A 15,531-nucleotide genomic window follows, 5' to 3' on the forward strand; every position below is an offset into this window, starting at 1 on the left:
ATTCAGATGAGCGTTTGGCCAGCAGTGGCAATGGTCAAAGTCTATGGCATTCATTGAGGGAAAGCAGACACCCCCAGCTCTGCTGTTACAAAAAGAAATGAACAGTTAGGCAACAGTATTTGTAGCAAAGACACAACTGACATTCCTGAAGGGTCCATATTGGGGCAGGCGCATAGATGCACATAGAGCACAGGTGTAGCATCAATACATTTCAACATGGGTTGCCCTCCTCTCTCTTGCTTTCTTGTGTGGAGAGGATTGTACTTGCTTCCCCTGCTGGGGTGGTGAGGTAGATGTTCCATTTCTGTGTGCATGGAGTCCTCTTGGGGCAGAGTACCTGCAATAAGAATTCTGAGAAGACAAGTGTTAGAATATCTTGCCACACGTGTTGTGGAGGACAGGAGGTTGTCTGTGCCAAGTGTTCTACCTGTGCGCTAAAATCCAAGTGACATTGGTGTGGCACTGTGCTGGTGCCCTTGGGTGTGTCTGTCAGCAAGCAGACTTCTGCGCTGGTGGGACTATCTTTGCAAAGGTGTATGGGGACATGCTGGGAAAACCTCAGGGTTATAAATTTCTCAAATCTAATTCTAAATTCACATTGACTCATAAGTCATTCGCTGCCCCAGAAACAGAAAGAGGGGTGAGAAAATCCAGTTTACTATTTCGCTTTTTTTCAAAATGTCTTTTTAATTCTTAGCAAAAGAAGGCAACAGAAGGTGAAACCACAAACGGAAGGGCACCAATTAGTGGTCACAGCTCAACAACAAGAACACACAGTGCAAATATTCGCTCATCTAGCTTGATACTACCACCTTTATCCCCGATCAAATCCCAGGGAGAAAAACATAACAGCAGGAAAACATGACCTCCTCATTTCCATTAAATGTCACCACTGATTTCTCATGAAGAATCCCTGCAAGAATATATTATATCACATATAATTTATATATATATAATATATAGACTCACTCACACAGGAGCGCAAGCACGCACACGCGTGGAAACCATTGTCAAATAAAGTCAGGTGACCCAATCCATCACGGATTTGTTTCAGTGGGGCTTGAGCAGGAGAACTTCCTGTGGATTGAACGCTGTTGACTCTATTGTTCTAGGGCAGGGGTGCTCACACTTTTTTGGCTCGAGAGCTACTTTGAAACCCAGCAAGGCCCGGAGATCTACCAGAGTTTTTTTTACAATGTTTGCTCCATCATAACATATAATATTTATGTGTACAATGTCTGCTGGTGTACCTTGAGCCCCACTGAGTATAACAGGACTTACTCCTGAGTAGACATGCCTAGGATTAGGCTGTGAGGCTTCAATCCTAGCCACACTTACCTGGGAGTAAGCCCCATTGAGTACAATGGGCCTTACTCCTGGCGTTTCCTCCCAGAGGCACCTGAAAGGTTGGGGGTCGGCACTCCGCAATCTACCCATTTTGCCTCACGATCTACCGGTAGATCACGATCCACCTATTGAGCACCCCTGTTCTAGGGGAAGGTTTGCATTGTAAAGGCAGCTGCTTTAGCAGGCCTCTGCAATCCCCCCTCCCCGCAATCTAATTCCAACACCTGGATTTGCTTCATCTCCTTCCAGTGGAACTTCGAGTGATTAAGGCGGCACCCACTTAGCTGATGCCTTTAAGCAGTTTCATACAAGTAATTAGTATTGGAGCCATCATTTTGATTTGGGGTGGAATTGCAGATTAGGCAGATCTGATGTTTCTTTCTCTTTTCAGAAAGAACCAAACGTTTGAACATGTTCCACGAGGGCCAGTGCTTGATGCAAGATGATTTCAAAAATCAGTGTTCAAACAGAATTGTGTCTCATGTCTAACAGAGAGAGAGAATGTCAAGATACACCTATTTCTTTTATAAGCAAAATTCTTCACCGAAAGCTATTTTCATGGCTTTTATCTTTCAAAAGTCTGCCTATGACTCTCACGATGAATTTAAACTTAAGAGTTTTTTTTGTTTTTTTTAAAAAAGGTTTTCAATTTGGCTAAATTATGTTGCTTTTAAACAGACACACAGATTGGTGGAGTTTCAACAGAGATGTTATGGTTACATTATTATTTTATTAAAAGGTTTCATTACTTTCTTTTAAGTGCCTGTCTAAGAAGTATGCTTTAAAATGCAGTCTTTATCTTTCATTGTCTTAATCAAAGATAAGGAAAAGATAAGGAACAGTTGTTGACTGCACTAAAATTAGATTTAGGGTGAACTCTCTCCATGTGCTGAGTGGCTTGAATGAAGCCATAACCTCGCTGCATCTTAAAAATACACTTTTAAAATGTATTTTAAATAGGCAAAGAGAATCCGCAACTTTTACGGTTTCTTATTTGCAGCCATATAAATATTTATGTTGGGTTATATTCATTTTCTACATATTTGGGTGTATGTTTCAGGTTTGCTCCTTTTTGACAGTTTATAAGAAATAATTAGCATTTATCATTATCAAACTCTTAATTGCTTTAAGGTTTTTTTTTATCTTCTGTACGTAATTTTCCTTATTTACAGTTGACTGGATTCAAGTACACGTGCAAAATTTAGTTTCTTTCATTTGCTGTGTTTTTAAAAATAATTTACTTAGAAAACCTCATCAATAAAAGATCAAAATATTTCCCATCTTTGCTCTGACTACTACAAAAGTGATTCCAGTGATGCCACTAACTTCACAGATTTGCAGGTTCAGACCCCCTTCTTTCTAAAATTTCAGGATGATCATTTTCTAGCTCAAGCACGCGTGGCTGCAGCATTCGAACACAGGGGTTGGGATTCAGCCATTGCCTTTAAGAATGATTTCGTCATTGCCATCAAGGGTCACTTTGACCCCAAGAGTTACTTTGGACACCTCTCTGCTTCTTTTCCACTGAGGCAGACAAATAACTGTGATGCCTCTGTGGAATATGTTTCCTTTCCATGCCCTCCTCCTCACTTTCTAAGAACATTTTTTAAAATGTCAAGTGAATGTACTTCTCTCTAGAAGAGCCACATTTTCAGCGCAAGCTGAACCAAAACCTGTCGCCGGCAGCTCTCAAGAGATGAAAGAATGTCAAGATAATTGGGTGAACCTCTTTCTCTTCTCTGGTTACACAGACTCTAATAATGGTAGCTGCAGATCAGGATCATTCACTTTAAGAATAGTTATTTAACTGGCACACAAATATTATCTCCACATTGGCCTGAGTTAAAATTTACTTCTTCTAATAACTCAGAAAAGCGAGGCATCAAGATGCCCCAGCACACGGTCTATTTTCTTGCTCAAATGCCAAATGCAGAAAACCATCCTGAAGAACATACATTTTAAGCCATTTCTGCCCGACATTGCATATACGCAACAGGGATCAAATGTATACACCTGTAGGCTGGGCAGAAATGGGAACTGCCAGACACACACTAAAAATTTGCCTCTTGCTGGGTGAGAAGGAAGGTGGGGATGGGCTTCAGGAAATGGGATGGCTGGAATGGTCCGATCCAGTTGTTGCGGAGGCATATGGAATCGACGGTGAAGTTCTTAAAGGCAACGTCCAGTGTAGGATCAAAGAGTCACATTGGCCTGGATAAGGGAGGGGAAGTCTTTTCAGGTCAGAAGAGGTTCATCGTCAGGATCCCAGGCTGCAGCCTCGTTGGCATTCTGGAATCGGGGCTCAGCGAGTGGCATCAGCAGCACGTCATCCTCATCCTCAGGGGACGGTGGGGTGCTGTGGGGATCACCCACCTCCATGGAGCTTGGGGGTGCAGGGGAGAAGAGTCGCACACGGAGGCTGTGCATCATTCCTGAGAAGCGTGGCGTGGGGGGAGGAGGTGGCACCTGAGGCTCTGGCGCAGGCTCAGCAGGAGTTGGCGGGACTTTCTGAGGAAGGGGTGGGGCATGTTCTTCCTGCTGACCGGCGTTCGCTTCCCCAGAGAACAGCGCAGGTTGGGCATCAGGAGCCGAGGAGGATGAAAGGGCACCGGCAGCGGCGCTATTGTGGGAGGAAGAGGAGGATGGCGCAGCCCGAGGGAGCAATCCCAACCGTCGCATGCGCCTCACCAAGCGGCGTTGGAACCGGCTACGATGTGCGCGGCGGCCTCCGTTGGCAGCCGCAGCAGCGGCTGGATCACGACGCAACGAATGCAGCAGAGACCGCAAACTCCCCAACACTGAATTCTGGAATGAGGAACAGGCAGAAAAGTGAGTATGGCTGAAACCGAATTTAAAAACTTCTTTAACTGTTGGTGCTTCCCCCAAGGAACCCTGGGAGCTGTAGTTTTGTGAGTGTGCCGGTTTTCAGGAAAATTATTCTGTTGCAGGTTTACACCAAACAAGCATTTAAAGCCATCTGTGTAAAATAATGAGATGAAACGATATCTTACTAGCGAGGCCTTTGGATCTTTGCGTGAGATGCTATTGTCAAGCAAACTGTGACTAGAAGAGGATGCAATGAGAGTCCAGGTCAATGAAGCCCCCAACTCTGTGGAACCCTTTTCAGGATCCCAACAATGAGGAAGAACTGCAGCACCCACCGCTGCACTAGGCTCTCTACGAGATAAGCCCTAGTTGGCCAGTTGTTTATCCATAGCCTTATCTGAACACACTTTTTGCCTGTTGCCCCTTGACACAGAGTTCCCTGGTCTCTGCCTCCAAGCCTTTCCCTTCTCAGCCTGAATTGGGGCTTAGTCTAAGACCTGTTTCTCAAGGGTGGCTATCATTGACTAAACCAGTCATTTTTCAATCTTTTTCATCTCACGGCACACTGACAAGGTACTAAAATTGTCAAGGCACACCATTCGTTTTTGACAATTGACAAGGCACACCATGCTGTTGGTGGGGGGCTCACACCCCAATAATAAATGACTCTCCCCCAAACTCCCGTGGCACACCTGTAGACCATTCGCGGCACACCAGTGTGCCATGGCACAGTGGTTGAAATCGGCTGGACTAAACCATGGCAACTGACTGAACCATAACAACACTTCATTGTACAAGCAACACAGTTCATGAGCTCTTGGAGATCTTATATATTATGCCAAGGCAAACCTGTTGCCAGCATAATATATATCTTAAGCCTCACATAAACTACAGTTTTGTTAAGGGAATGCTTCCCCCAATGAAGATCTGGAGATGGATGCAGGAGCTACGAACAGGCATGTGAAGAGCCGATAAAATCTGAACCCAAGGAAGAGATGTAAACTGTCATTGAGAGTGGTTGAACCCCCCACCCCCCACCCCTGGCCAACCATTTTCTTTCTTGAGGAAAGGACAGAGGTTGATAGCGGGGACGCAACTCACCTGACTGGGGTGCTCTACAGGGAAGCCATCAACCGGAGGGATGGCTCCGCGAGCGATGAGCTGCCCATAGGATGGTGGAGCTTGGCGTTGTATTAATCGGGCCTCCATTCGTGACATGGGAGCTAGGATGCTGCAGGGAAAAGGTGAGAATTACACTCTCCATCGGTCCCACTCCCACAATTCTTTCTTGTCCTAAGCACCCCACCAGGCTCCCTTCCTTTTTCACTCCTTATCACTCTTCCCCTCCCTGCCTTAATAAAAGCTGATCTTCTCTTCCCAACACTTTGCATGGCAGGAGCTGCGATTCCGAATCCTCTCCTTCCATTTGGCTCTGCCCTTGCTTTCCACAGCTGTACCGTGTTTGGCTTTCTGTCCACCTCCATTGGGCAGGAGGTCTGGTCTAGAGGGTAGAGCCTCCATTTGCCTGAAGATAACACCCACAAGGTCACCAGTCCGAGGCCACCGGCACCGTGTGACCTTGAAGCAGCTGACAAGCTGAAGCCGAGCTATTCCATCTGCTCTGAGCGTGGGAGGATGGAGGCCAGATCAGAACGAAACATCTGAATTGTTGTGGCTCTTGAAAGATAGAGCCTTCTTTCAATTTTAAAAATCCCTACGGGGATTTAAATAAGCCTGCCTATGTAAACCGCCTTGAATAAAGTCTTGAATAAAGACCAAGAAAGGCGGTATCTAAATACCTGTATTATTATTATTATTTATTTATCATGGAGGGCTGGGATTTTATGATCACTCCAGAATTTTCACCAGGCCATCCTTCCACCTCCATCTTTCATCTCTGCAAAGCCCCCTCCCCTCCCCTCTACTCTACTCTACTCTACTCTACTCTACTGGTAGGTCTTGCCAACCAAGGTGCCCCAGTCCTGCCTCTTTAGTACATCTCATTTTCCATAACGCTCCCTTTCTGAACTACTATCTATACAGGATGCTTAGTTTCTGCCTTGCTCCCGACTGCCCCGCTTTGCCTCTCACCCAAACTCATGGCTGCGGAGGGCGTAGAGACGGCAGGTACAGCCGAGCGCGATCACCAAGAGAAGGCCGCACACCAGGCTGCCTATGACGGCCGCCGTCACTACTTTGCGTGGGAGGGTATAGGTGCAGTCGGACTCGTCGGAACCGTCAATGCAGTCCGCCTGCCCGTCGCACACCCAGTTCTCATAGATGCAGCGCCCGTCTCGACACTGGAAGTTGCCTGGTTGGCAGGTGTGGCAATGACGCTCGTCGGCAGCGTCCGCACAGAAGGTCTGGTAATTGCAGCGGTCGGCAGGGCCGTAGCAGGTGGCCCCAGCAATCCCTCGCCCCCCACAGGCATACTGGCCACGTGGGCAGCCACCGCAACCGTCCTCGTCGGCACCGTTGGCGCAGTCCCAGATGCCATCGCAGCGCTCGGCCGTACTGTAGCACGTGGCCCCTTCCCCGTCTCCGCCGCCACAGGGGAAGTCCCACGGCACACAGAATCCTCGCACGTGGTAGGTGGCATTGAAACCCAGGCCTACTGTCCCTGGCACTGCCTGGTAGAGGACCCAGGCGCGACTGGAGGGCGAGTCCACTGACACGACTTTGCCGTTGCTGGTGTAGTCCAAGTTGCGCAGCAGGCGAGGGCGGGGCGTGCTGCCTGGCGCCCCCTCATAGACACGCAGCGAGTCTCCGATGTCTAAATCGAGGATGGTGAAACGGACACTTAGTGGGCGGCTGTCGTGTGCGTCGAGGGCCCACTGGCAATGCGCACCGCCCAGGTGCGAGACCAGGGCAAAGGCTGGAGAAAAAAATACCCCATAGAAGTTGTCCAGGGTGAGATTGCATGGGAGAAGAGGCTGGGTTGCCGATTCTGTATCAGAGACAGAAAGAGACCGTAAAAATTCACATACAGAGAAAGCCAAAGCGATTTTTTAGGAATACAAAGAGGCATGGAGTTATAATAATAATAATAATAATAATAGGTATTTATATACCGCCTTTCTTGGTCTTTATTCAAGACTTTATTCAAGGCGGTTTACATAGGCAGGCTTATTTAAATCCCTTATTAAATAGGGATTTTTACAATTGAAAGAAGGTTCTTTCTTTCAAGAACCACTATATTCAGGTGTTTTCATTCCAATCTGGCTTCACATTCTGGCCTCCATCCTCCCACACTCAGAGCAGATGGAATAGCTCGGCTTCAGCTTGTCAGCTGCTCCAAGGTCGCACGGTGCCGGTGGCCTCGAACTGGCGACCTTGTGGATGTTATCTTCAGGCAGACGGAGGCTCTACCCTCTAGACCAGACCTCCTGCCCTTATGATGATGATAAGTTATGATGATGAGGATTACATTACACAAGAAGTGGGGTTCCTCATGGATCTGTATTGGAACTGGCTCTTTTTTAACTTTTCCATAAATGATCTGGAGTTACAAGCGAGTACTGCAGTGGCAAATTTGCAGATGATACCAAATTATGCAGGATAGTCTCTAAACCCCAAGGGGATTGTTTCAAAAGGATTTCTCCAAATTAGGCACAGTGTTAAGTTGTTGTAGGCATCCTTCAGTCTCGAAAGACTATGGTGTCACGCTCTGAATGGTGGTTCTGGAACAGAGTGTCCTCTCCAGAGCGCGAAGCCTGGGTAAAGTAGGTATGGAGGATAGGCTGTTACCCATGCAGCAAATCCCCCCTCTCCACGTCGCTGAAATGGTCCAATGGAAAGGCAGAGGCCAATACGATTGGTTCCAGCGGCGTCGCAGGAGTTGCCAGAACGTGACTGTGTTCAGTCATGAACTGCCTCAGGGACTCCGGCTCTGGATTTTGCCTCGAGGTTGACTCCTGAAGCCTTTTCCATAACTGGAGGTTTGGGATCAGAGTTTTCCTTCTCTCAGATGAGCTGCCTTCCCAGGCTAATGAGTCCCATCTACCCGGTGGCTGTTTAGTCGCCTCTTACGACAAGTATAGCCAAACTGAGGGCCTATTCTTATCCCCAGCCCCCAGGGGTAGCCCCCAGGGTACCCCCCAGGGGTAGCCCCCAGTGTTAAGTACAGTACTATAAAGCAGTGCACATTAGGGTAAAAAAATCCTAACTATATATGCACTGATGAGGACAGAACAGATGGTGGCTAACCACAAAAGATAGCTAGCTTGTGGGGGGGGGGAGGGGTGGTCATGGTAGATATTGCAATGACAACATCAACTCAGCATGCAGTGGCAATGCAAAGTACAAATTCTATGTTAGAGGTATCAGGAAAATGGCTGAAAATAAAACAGTAATGCCCTTAAATAGATGTATAGTGCAACCATATTTGGAATACCATCTATAACTCTGGCTCTACCTTCTCAAAAAGGAGCATGTAGACCTCAAAAAAAAAAAAAGTGCTGAAGAGGCAACTAAAATGATCAGGGTTCAGGCGCCTCCCTTATTAAGAAATGACACATCTGGAGTATTTTAGTTAAAAAAAAAAAAGGTGGCTAAGGACATGATAGATGTTTCTAAAATTATGAGTGATACAGAGAGATCCCTGCTTTCTCCTGTAATTCTAGAATATTTTCACACACTGAAAATAATTGGCCCTAGATTCAAGGTGAGTAAAAGAAAGCACTTTTTCACACAATGGATAACTGATGTATAGAAGTTGTGGCAATGCCCACAGTCTTGAATGCCTTCTAGGGAGAGACTGAACTCTTTCACAGAAAACATGTGTATCAACACCTAGTATTCATTGAACCTGCTAGAGATGTATGGAACTGCCAGAGCCTCTTACTTCAGCCTCAGGGTTTCTATTTTCTGGCCCATCTGTAAAACATCTGGAACAACACTTGGCAGGTTCGAGTGATGGGGCCTTTTAGATTGGCACCATAACTGTGGCATTCTCTATACAGAGAAATATGCCAGGCTCCCTCTTTGGCTGTATGTAATTCAAACAGCAGCTAAAGACCTGTCTTCTGCTTTACCACTTATGAGATCAGCGGAAGTGTTTTTTTTTTTTTTTAAGACTGCAGCTTTGATATTGTTTTTCTACTCTTATTATTGCTATTCCCCTAGGGGCTGGGGATAAGAATAGGCCCTCAGTTTGGCTGTACTTGTCGTAAGAGGTGACTAAACAGCCACCGGGTAGATGGGACTCAATAGCCTGGGAAGGCAGTTCATCTGAGAGAAGGAAAACTCTGATCCCAAACCTCCACTGCCTTGTGGCTTCATCCAGTTATGGAAAAGGCTTCAGGAGTCAACCTCGAGGCAAAATCCAGAGCCGGAGTCCCTGAGGCAGTTCATGGCTGAACACAGTCACGTTCTGGCAACTCCTGCGACGTCGCTGGAACCAACTGTATTGGCTTCTGCCTTTCCATTGGACCATTTCAGCGATGTGGAGAGGGGGGATTTGCTGCATAGGAAACAGTCTATCCTCCATATCTACTTTACCCAGGCTTTGTGCACTGGAGAGGACACTCTGTTCCAGAACACTATTCAGAGCGCAATACCATAGTCTTCCGAGACTGAAGGATGCCAACACGGTATTGCTATTATGCATGACGTTTTGTTTTAATTATTTGTACTGTGAGAGCTGTCTTGTACCTATCTCCTGCTTTTTTTGGTAAAGGGAAAAGGATAATTGATATTTAATTATTTTTATTGTAAGGAACATTTCAGCTAAGTGTAATATCCATGATCAGAAGCAATATCATTTGGAGAGAACATGCAACAGGGGAAGTTTGTTGCCTTCATACCCTGCTTGGAGACTTCCCAGAAACATGTGGCTGGCCAGCGCTGGCTAGAAGCAGGATGCTAGACTAGCCTTTGGTCTTTAGTCAAGGCTCTTCTTAAGTTTTGATTTGCAAACACAGCTACTGTGTGTTTCTACATAGAGGAGGTAACTGGGTGAATAATGATTACAGAAAAAAACAGTGAAATGAGGAGAAAAGCAGCAGGTGGGTGGATGGGCAAAAGAATGGATGTAGAGATAATTGGTAGATTAAAAAGTGAGGGTGGGATGAGGGGAAAGATGGAGAAACAGGCACCCAAAGTGGATGACGGTGTGAGCGGATGGATGGGTGCTGAATGGATAGATCAGCAATTTTCACCCAATATAAGCTAACATTTTCTGAGATCTCAGGATGTTTTCGACTCTCTTCCTTTGGCTCCAGCGCCCCCTTTTTGACTTTGGGTTCAGGTACGATGTACTTCCTGCATGCACCTCCCTCTTATGGGCTCTAGTGCGCCTTGACAATTTTAGCACCTTGTCAGTGTGCCATGAGATGAAAAAGGTTGAAAATCACTGGGGTAGATGGAAGGATAGCTAGGCACTGGATGAAAAGGAGCAGGGAAGGAAGGACAGCTAGTTGTAGAAATAACAGTGGGTAAGCAGGTGGCGAGGAGGAAAAAGAGAAATGGATTAGATAGATGGATAGAGCTAGGCTGACAAGTTAAAGGAGAATGGTCAGGTGGGCAGAACAAAACTGAGCAAATGATGCAGAGGCAGAAGTGTCCCTCTAGCATCATGTCTGTGGTTCCCCAGGGCACCACATATCCCAAAGTCACAGTGCTCTCCCTTACCTCTCTCATATTTCAGCTGGAACCTGCCTCGTGTCATGACCTTCCAGCTGTAGGTCAGGGTCACATTGCCCCCCTTGATCTGAAGGGCCTCAGGACTCTTGTAGCCACAGATTTTCCTAGGAGGCTGAGAAGGCGAGTGAATCGTCAGCACTTCTGAGCCACAGGGGAGATAGAAGCGTTGGAACCTGTGGAAGAGAAAGAGGTGTGTATGTACTGGATTCTGAGGCATTCTCCCAGGCATCCTAAAAGATGCATTCATGTGGAGAGGATATTGGAGGGCCCAAAAGCCACAGGTGTACCCATGGAAAGCTCAGTTCACACATTCTCCATGCTAATAATTATCAGGAGGAAAAAAAAAAACTTCACTGTGTGAAAGAGTCCAGACAGGGGGAAGGTGGTGGGGAGGAAGGGAGAATGAGGCGTCACCCTCTTTGGTTGGTTCCAAGTTTGAAAAAGGGCTTGGAGACAATCAGGCTGCCTTTACAGTGGGGTGGGGTAAGATGTGTATTTGTGCACTTTCTCACTTGATGGAGATGATATCCTCCGATCCCCCCAGAATAACCCAGCTGCAGCTGCTATACACCATCCCATGGGAAGAAGGGCTATGGATTTGGCCTTGTGGTTCCCTCAGGACATCAGGGTAGCCTGGACAGACAGCTGTGGGGAGGAAGACAAAAAGGTCAGGAAACAAAGGGCCACTCCCAATGGCTTCAGCTCCTTGCCCTCCCTCAGTTCCTCCTGATATCTACAGTCCCCTTTAACCTATCCCAAGGTTTTCTCTTCACCAAGAAGAATCAGAATGCCATCATTGCTCTAGAAGAGGGGTGCCCAAACCCCGGCCCAGGGGCCACTTGCGGCCCTCAGGGACTCCCAAACCGGCCCGCGGGGAGTCCCCAGTCTCCAATGCGCCTCTGGCCCTCCAGAGATTTGCTGGAGCCCATGCTGGCCCAATGCAACTGCTCTCAGTGTGAGGGTGGCTGTTCGATCCTCTCATGTGAGCTGTGCGACAAGGGCTGCTTGCTGTTTGACATCTCTGATGCAGTAGCAGCAGCAAAGGAAACACCTGCTTTGTTTTGTGCAAGGTCATTTATAGGCCTTGAGCTATTGCAAGACCTTCATTTATTCATGTAAGTTCCATCTCTAATATATTCATTTATGTAAATTTATTCAAATTTTATTCCCACTACAGTTTAAGAGAGATGATGTTTCCCCCACTACAGTTTCAGAGAGATGATGTGGCCCTTTTAGATTGTGAGCCCTTTTGGGACAGGGAGCCATTTAGTTATTTGATTTTTCTCTGTAAACCGCTTTGTCAACTTTTAGTTGAAAAGCGGTATATAAATACTGTTAATACTTAATAATAATAATGTGGCCCTCCTGCCAAAAAGTTTGGACAGCCCTGCTCTAGAATGTCTCCTAGGGGTCCCTCATGCACCTGAGATAAACAATGTATAATGCTCTAGGCTCCTGGGAGGAAAGGTGAGATATAAATACCATTAATCATCTTCCCTCTTTGTTATACTTCCACCACCACCCCCATTTCCCTACTCACCAGTGTAGGAATTGCTTTCAGTAGGCTGAAGGACACCTAGGAAGCAGAAAGCATAGAGAATAAAAACAGCATATAGGCCCATGGCGTGTTCAAAACAAACACTGTTATTGTGGCAAACTTTCATGAACTATAGAGCCCTCTTCTTCAGATGCATGCATGGATGCCAAGAAAAAAAGGGGGGTGGCAGCTTGTAAAGTGGGGTTCAAAGATATAAGGAAGTGCAATCAGTCTGTTGCCCTTCTATGCAGAACCCATATATGCTCAAGATTATGAAGAGAGTGGCCTATTCCCATCAGCCACTCCAGGTATTATTATAGTAGCACTGAATAATAATAATAATAATACAGAACAAGGGAGGCCACTACAGAAAGCAGGAACAAGTAGTTAAGCAAGAATTCATTAACAAATTTGCCTGTATTACACCAAATTCAGGATGATAAGATTTGCTAATGAATTTCAGTTCAGCAGTGGTCTGTTTGTCCTTGTGGAGTGAACTGGGAGGTCAATCACAGAGTGTCCACAAAAAGTCAAACGTTCTCCCATCACAGTATCTGTGTGGCCATATTTTATGCCAGATTTCAGTCAGATGAGAAAAACAGATGACCAGGGAGGATGGAATGGCTGTAGGCACTGCCTCAGGGCACTGCTGGAGCAGCTGTGGGGAGGTGCAGAGGTTCTGAGAGGCTGAGAACCCAAGGATCATACAGTCACAAGGAATGAAAAGATCTTCTCATTCAACTCAAATCTGCTATGGAATGAGTTCAGCTCTGCTCATCCGAATCTCGGATTTGCTGTCCAAATTAGACACCATCACTTTTTACACTGGGGCAAACCCAGTTTGACCAAATGGGCCACTACCACGATGCAGTGGCGTAGCTGGAGGGGGGCAGAGCACTCAGCCTGGCAGGGAGGTGGGCGAGCAGAGCCATATGACTCCGTTTTCCCCCCCCCCACAGGGAATGGCTCCGAAAGGAGGGCCTGCTCACCCACCTCCCTGCCAGACTGAGTGCTCTGCCCCCCTCCAGCTACGCCACCGCCATGATGCGCAATTGGCACATAAACAGCAAAACTGACCATATTTTTTTAAACACGCATCCTGTTTCAAAGGCCAGCTTCCTCCCCCTCCCCCAAGGAACACAGACTATTACTGGAGGTGTTTTGTTTCCAGTGCTCACAGCCCAAGCCTGCAATCCTAACCTCACTTTCCTGGGAGTAAGTCCCATTGAACACAACGGGACCTACTGCTGAGTAGACCTGGTTAGGCTTGTGCCCTAAATCTCAGTGAACCCAACGGGCTTACTTCTGAGTAAAGGCACAGCTTTCAAACACTTCCAATTACGACTCGGATACCGGCTTCAAAACCTCTCATCAAGATGATCCCTCCCAAGGGCACACCGCCCCAGGCAGGCGCCCAGGGCAGCAGGTGTGGGGGTGGGATGGGTGCCTGGTTTCCTCTCTTACCCCAGAGGAGTCCCCAGAGCAGGATCGGGGCCCCTCCTGCAGGTGGCAGCATCTTTGGGGTGCCTCCTGTGCCCGGTTCCTCGGGAGGGAGGGAGGGAGGGAGGTTGGGGGGCGGCTGCCCGTTCCTTGATCGCTGCGGGGGGTGCCCCGACGCCGGGCTGTTCCTGGAGGGCAGATCTCCTGCGCGTGGCTCTTCCTGCTGGAGGTGCGGGGAGACCTTGTCAGTCGCGCCCACCTGCCCGCGCCGGTGCCAGCCGCTCCCTCCCGCCTGCCCGCTGCGATGCCCCCTCCCCCTGACCTCCGCCGCCCCTTCAGGGCTCCCTGCCGCCCACCAGGGCCGGCTGCCCCCCGCGGTTCCGCTCCCCGGCCGGGCTGCCCGCCTGCCGCGACTGTATCCCGGCCTCTGGGTGGAAACTTTGTTTTCGTCTCTCGCTTCCTGCCTTTGCAACTTTCTCAGCCGGGGGAGGGTCACGTGCCCTTCCTCCTCTTCCTTCCTTCCTTTCCTCATTCCTGCGTTCACACGCCCCGCACTCCGCTTCTTAACCACTTCGGAGCCTTGTCCACCTTGGCCCCCCTTGCAAAGGAAGAGAGGGAAAAAGACCCCCCCCCACCCATGCATCTGCGGGGCTCAGACCAGCAAACCCCACTAAATCGGAGTGACACCGGTTTGGACATGCAAATCAGCATCCAACAGGCCCCATCTCTAAACTCTTGGCCCCTAGCATGGGGGAGGGAGACAGGGGAGAAATCCCCCCCCTTTATGATCCTGATTGCAGCATGGACATGCATCTCCCAGCCCACCCACCCCCTTCCCCTGCAAAATGGTCTCTTGCAATGCAGGCCTGTCCCTTTAAGAAGGGTGCTGGATATTTTCCCCCCCCCTCCGCGCCCTGCAGGATCCCAGGCTTCACCATTGGCCAGCCCTTGGCCGCCACCTACTGGCTGTGGCACAATTTTGCAAGCCAAGACACGAAACCCACCATCACGCCTCAAATTGTAGATCTGAAAATTGCTTGCTCAGACAGAGGCTGGAGCTGCATTCCTCCGCATCCCTGAGCCTCTTTCCACTGCCAGGGTTAACCCTTCGTGCTGCGTTGCCCTCCCAGATCTTTCTTTTATCAGTATCACTAATAATTTAGTAATACTGTATTAGCCTCTTCCTGGAGCCACAAATATTCTTTTTTTCTCTTGGAATTTTTGACACATGTCAAGGCACCAGCCCATGGGAAATTAAGAAAAAAAGAGGGTATTGGATGGACATTAAATTAGGCAAATGTCCCAGCATTATCCCAACTGTGCCTGGAGGTAAAGAATGCACTTCTGAATACAATTGAAGTCAGCCAGTGGCATAGCTAGAGGGGGTGCAAAGCACTAAGTTTTGCAGGTGCCTGAGTGTGCCATGCAAGCAGCCCCTCCCCTTTGGAGCCATTTGGGGCAGTGGGAGTAAAATGGAGGCATCCCACCACCCCAAATGGCTCCAAAAGGGAGGGGCTGCTTGCATGGCACATTCAGGCACCTGCAAAACTTAGTGCTTTGCACCCCCTCTAGCTGCACCACTGAGGCCAGCATATGCCAACACATTGTGGCTACTAGCGATGTGAACTCACACCAGACCCAACCCAATGGATGTGGTGACTTGCACTGAGGGCATGACAATAGTTGTCCAGGGTGTACTACCTCACTGCAATGGCATGTGAAAAGCTAAGGCAGGCCGT

At 48.1% G+C, this 15,531-nt stretch overlaps 2 protein-coding genes across 5 annotated transcripts in view; one reads left to right on the plus strand and one right to left on the minus strand.

The window, feature by feature from the left end:
- Positions 1–15,531, plus strand: part of RBM23 (RNA binding motif protein 23) — a 443,258-nt gene that overhangs the window by 49,888 nt on the left and 377,839 nt on the right. The gene's annotated exons all lie outside the window — the stretch shown is intronic.
- LRP10 (LDL receptor related protein 10) lies at positions 1,829–14,281 on the minus strand. Of its 2 annotated transcripts, none has more exons than XM_066631043.1 (8): positions 14,115–14,281; positions 13,817–14,012; positions 12,356–12,391; positions 11,328–11,460; positions 10,804–10,988; positions 6,265–7,120; positions 5,275–5,404; positions 1,829–4,152 (listed from the first exon to the last, which is right to left on the minus strand). In XM_066631043.1, the coding sequence occupies exons 2-8, from the start codon at positions 13,866–13,868 to the stop codon at positions 3,583–3,585; spliced, it is 1,962 nt and encodes a 653-aa protein (XP_066487140.1). In that variant the 5' UTR covers positions 13,869–14,012; positions 14,115–14,281; the 3' UTR covers positions 1,829–3,582. The 2 variants fall into 2 exon arrangements, with proteins under 2 accessions (XP_066487140.1, XP_066487139.1); XM_066631042.1 differs by having other exon boundaries at positions 13,817–14,015.

Source organism: Tiliqua scincoides, chromosome 5, assembly GCF_035046505.1.
Source record: "Tiliqua scincoides isolate rTilSci1 chromosome 5, rTilSci1.hap2, whole genome shotgun sequence".
In the NCBI taxonomy this organism is placed as follows: Eukaryota; Metazoa; Chordata; class Lepidosauria; order Squamata; family Scincidae; genus Tiliqua; species Tiliqua scincoides.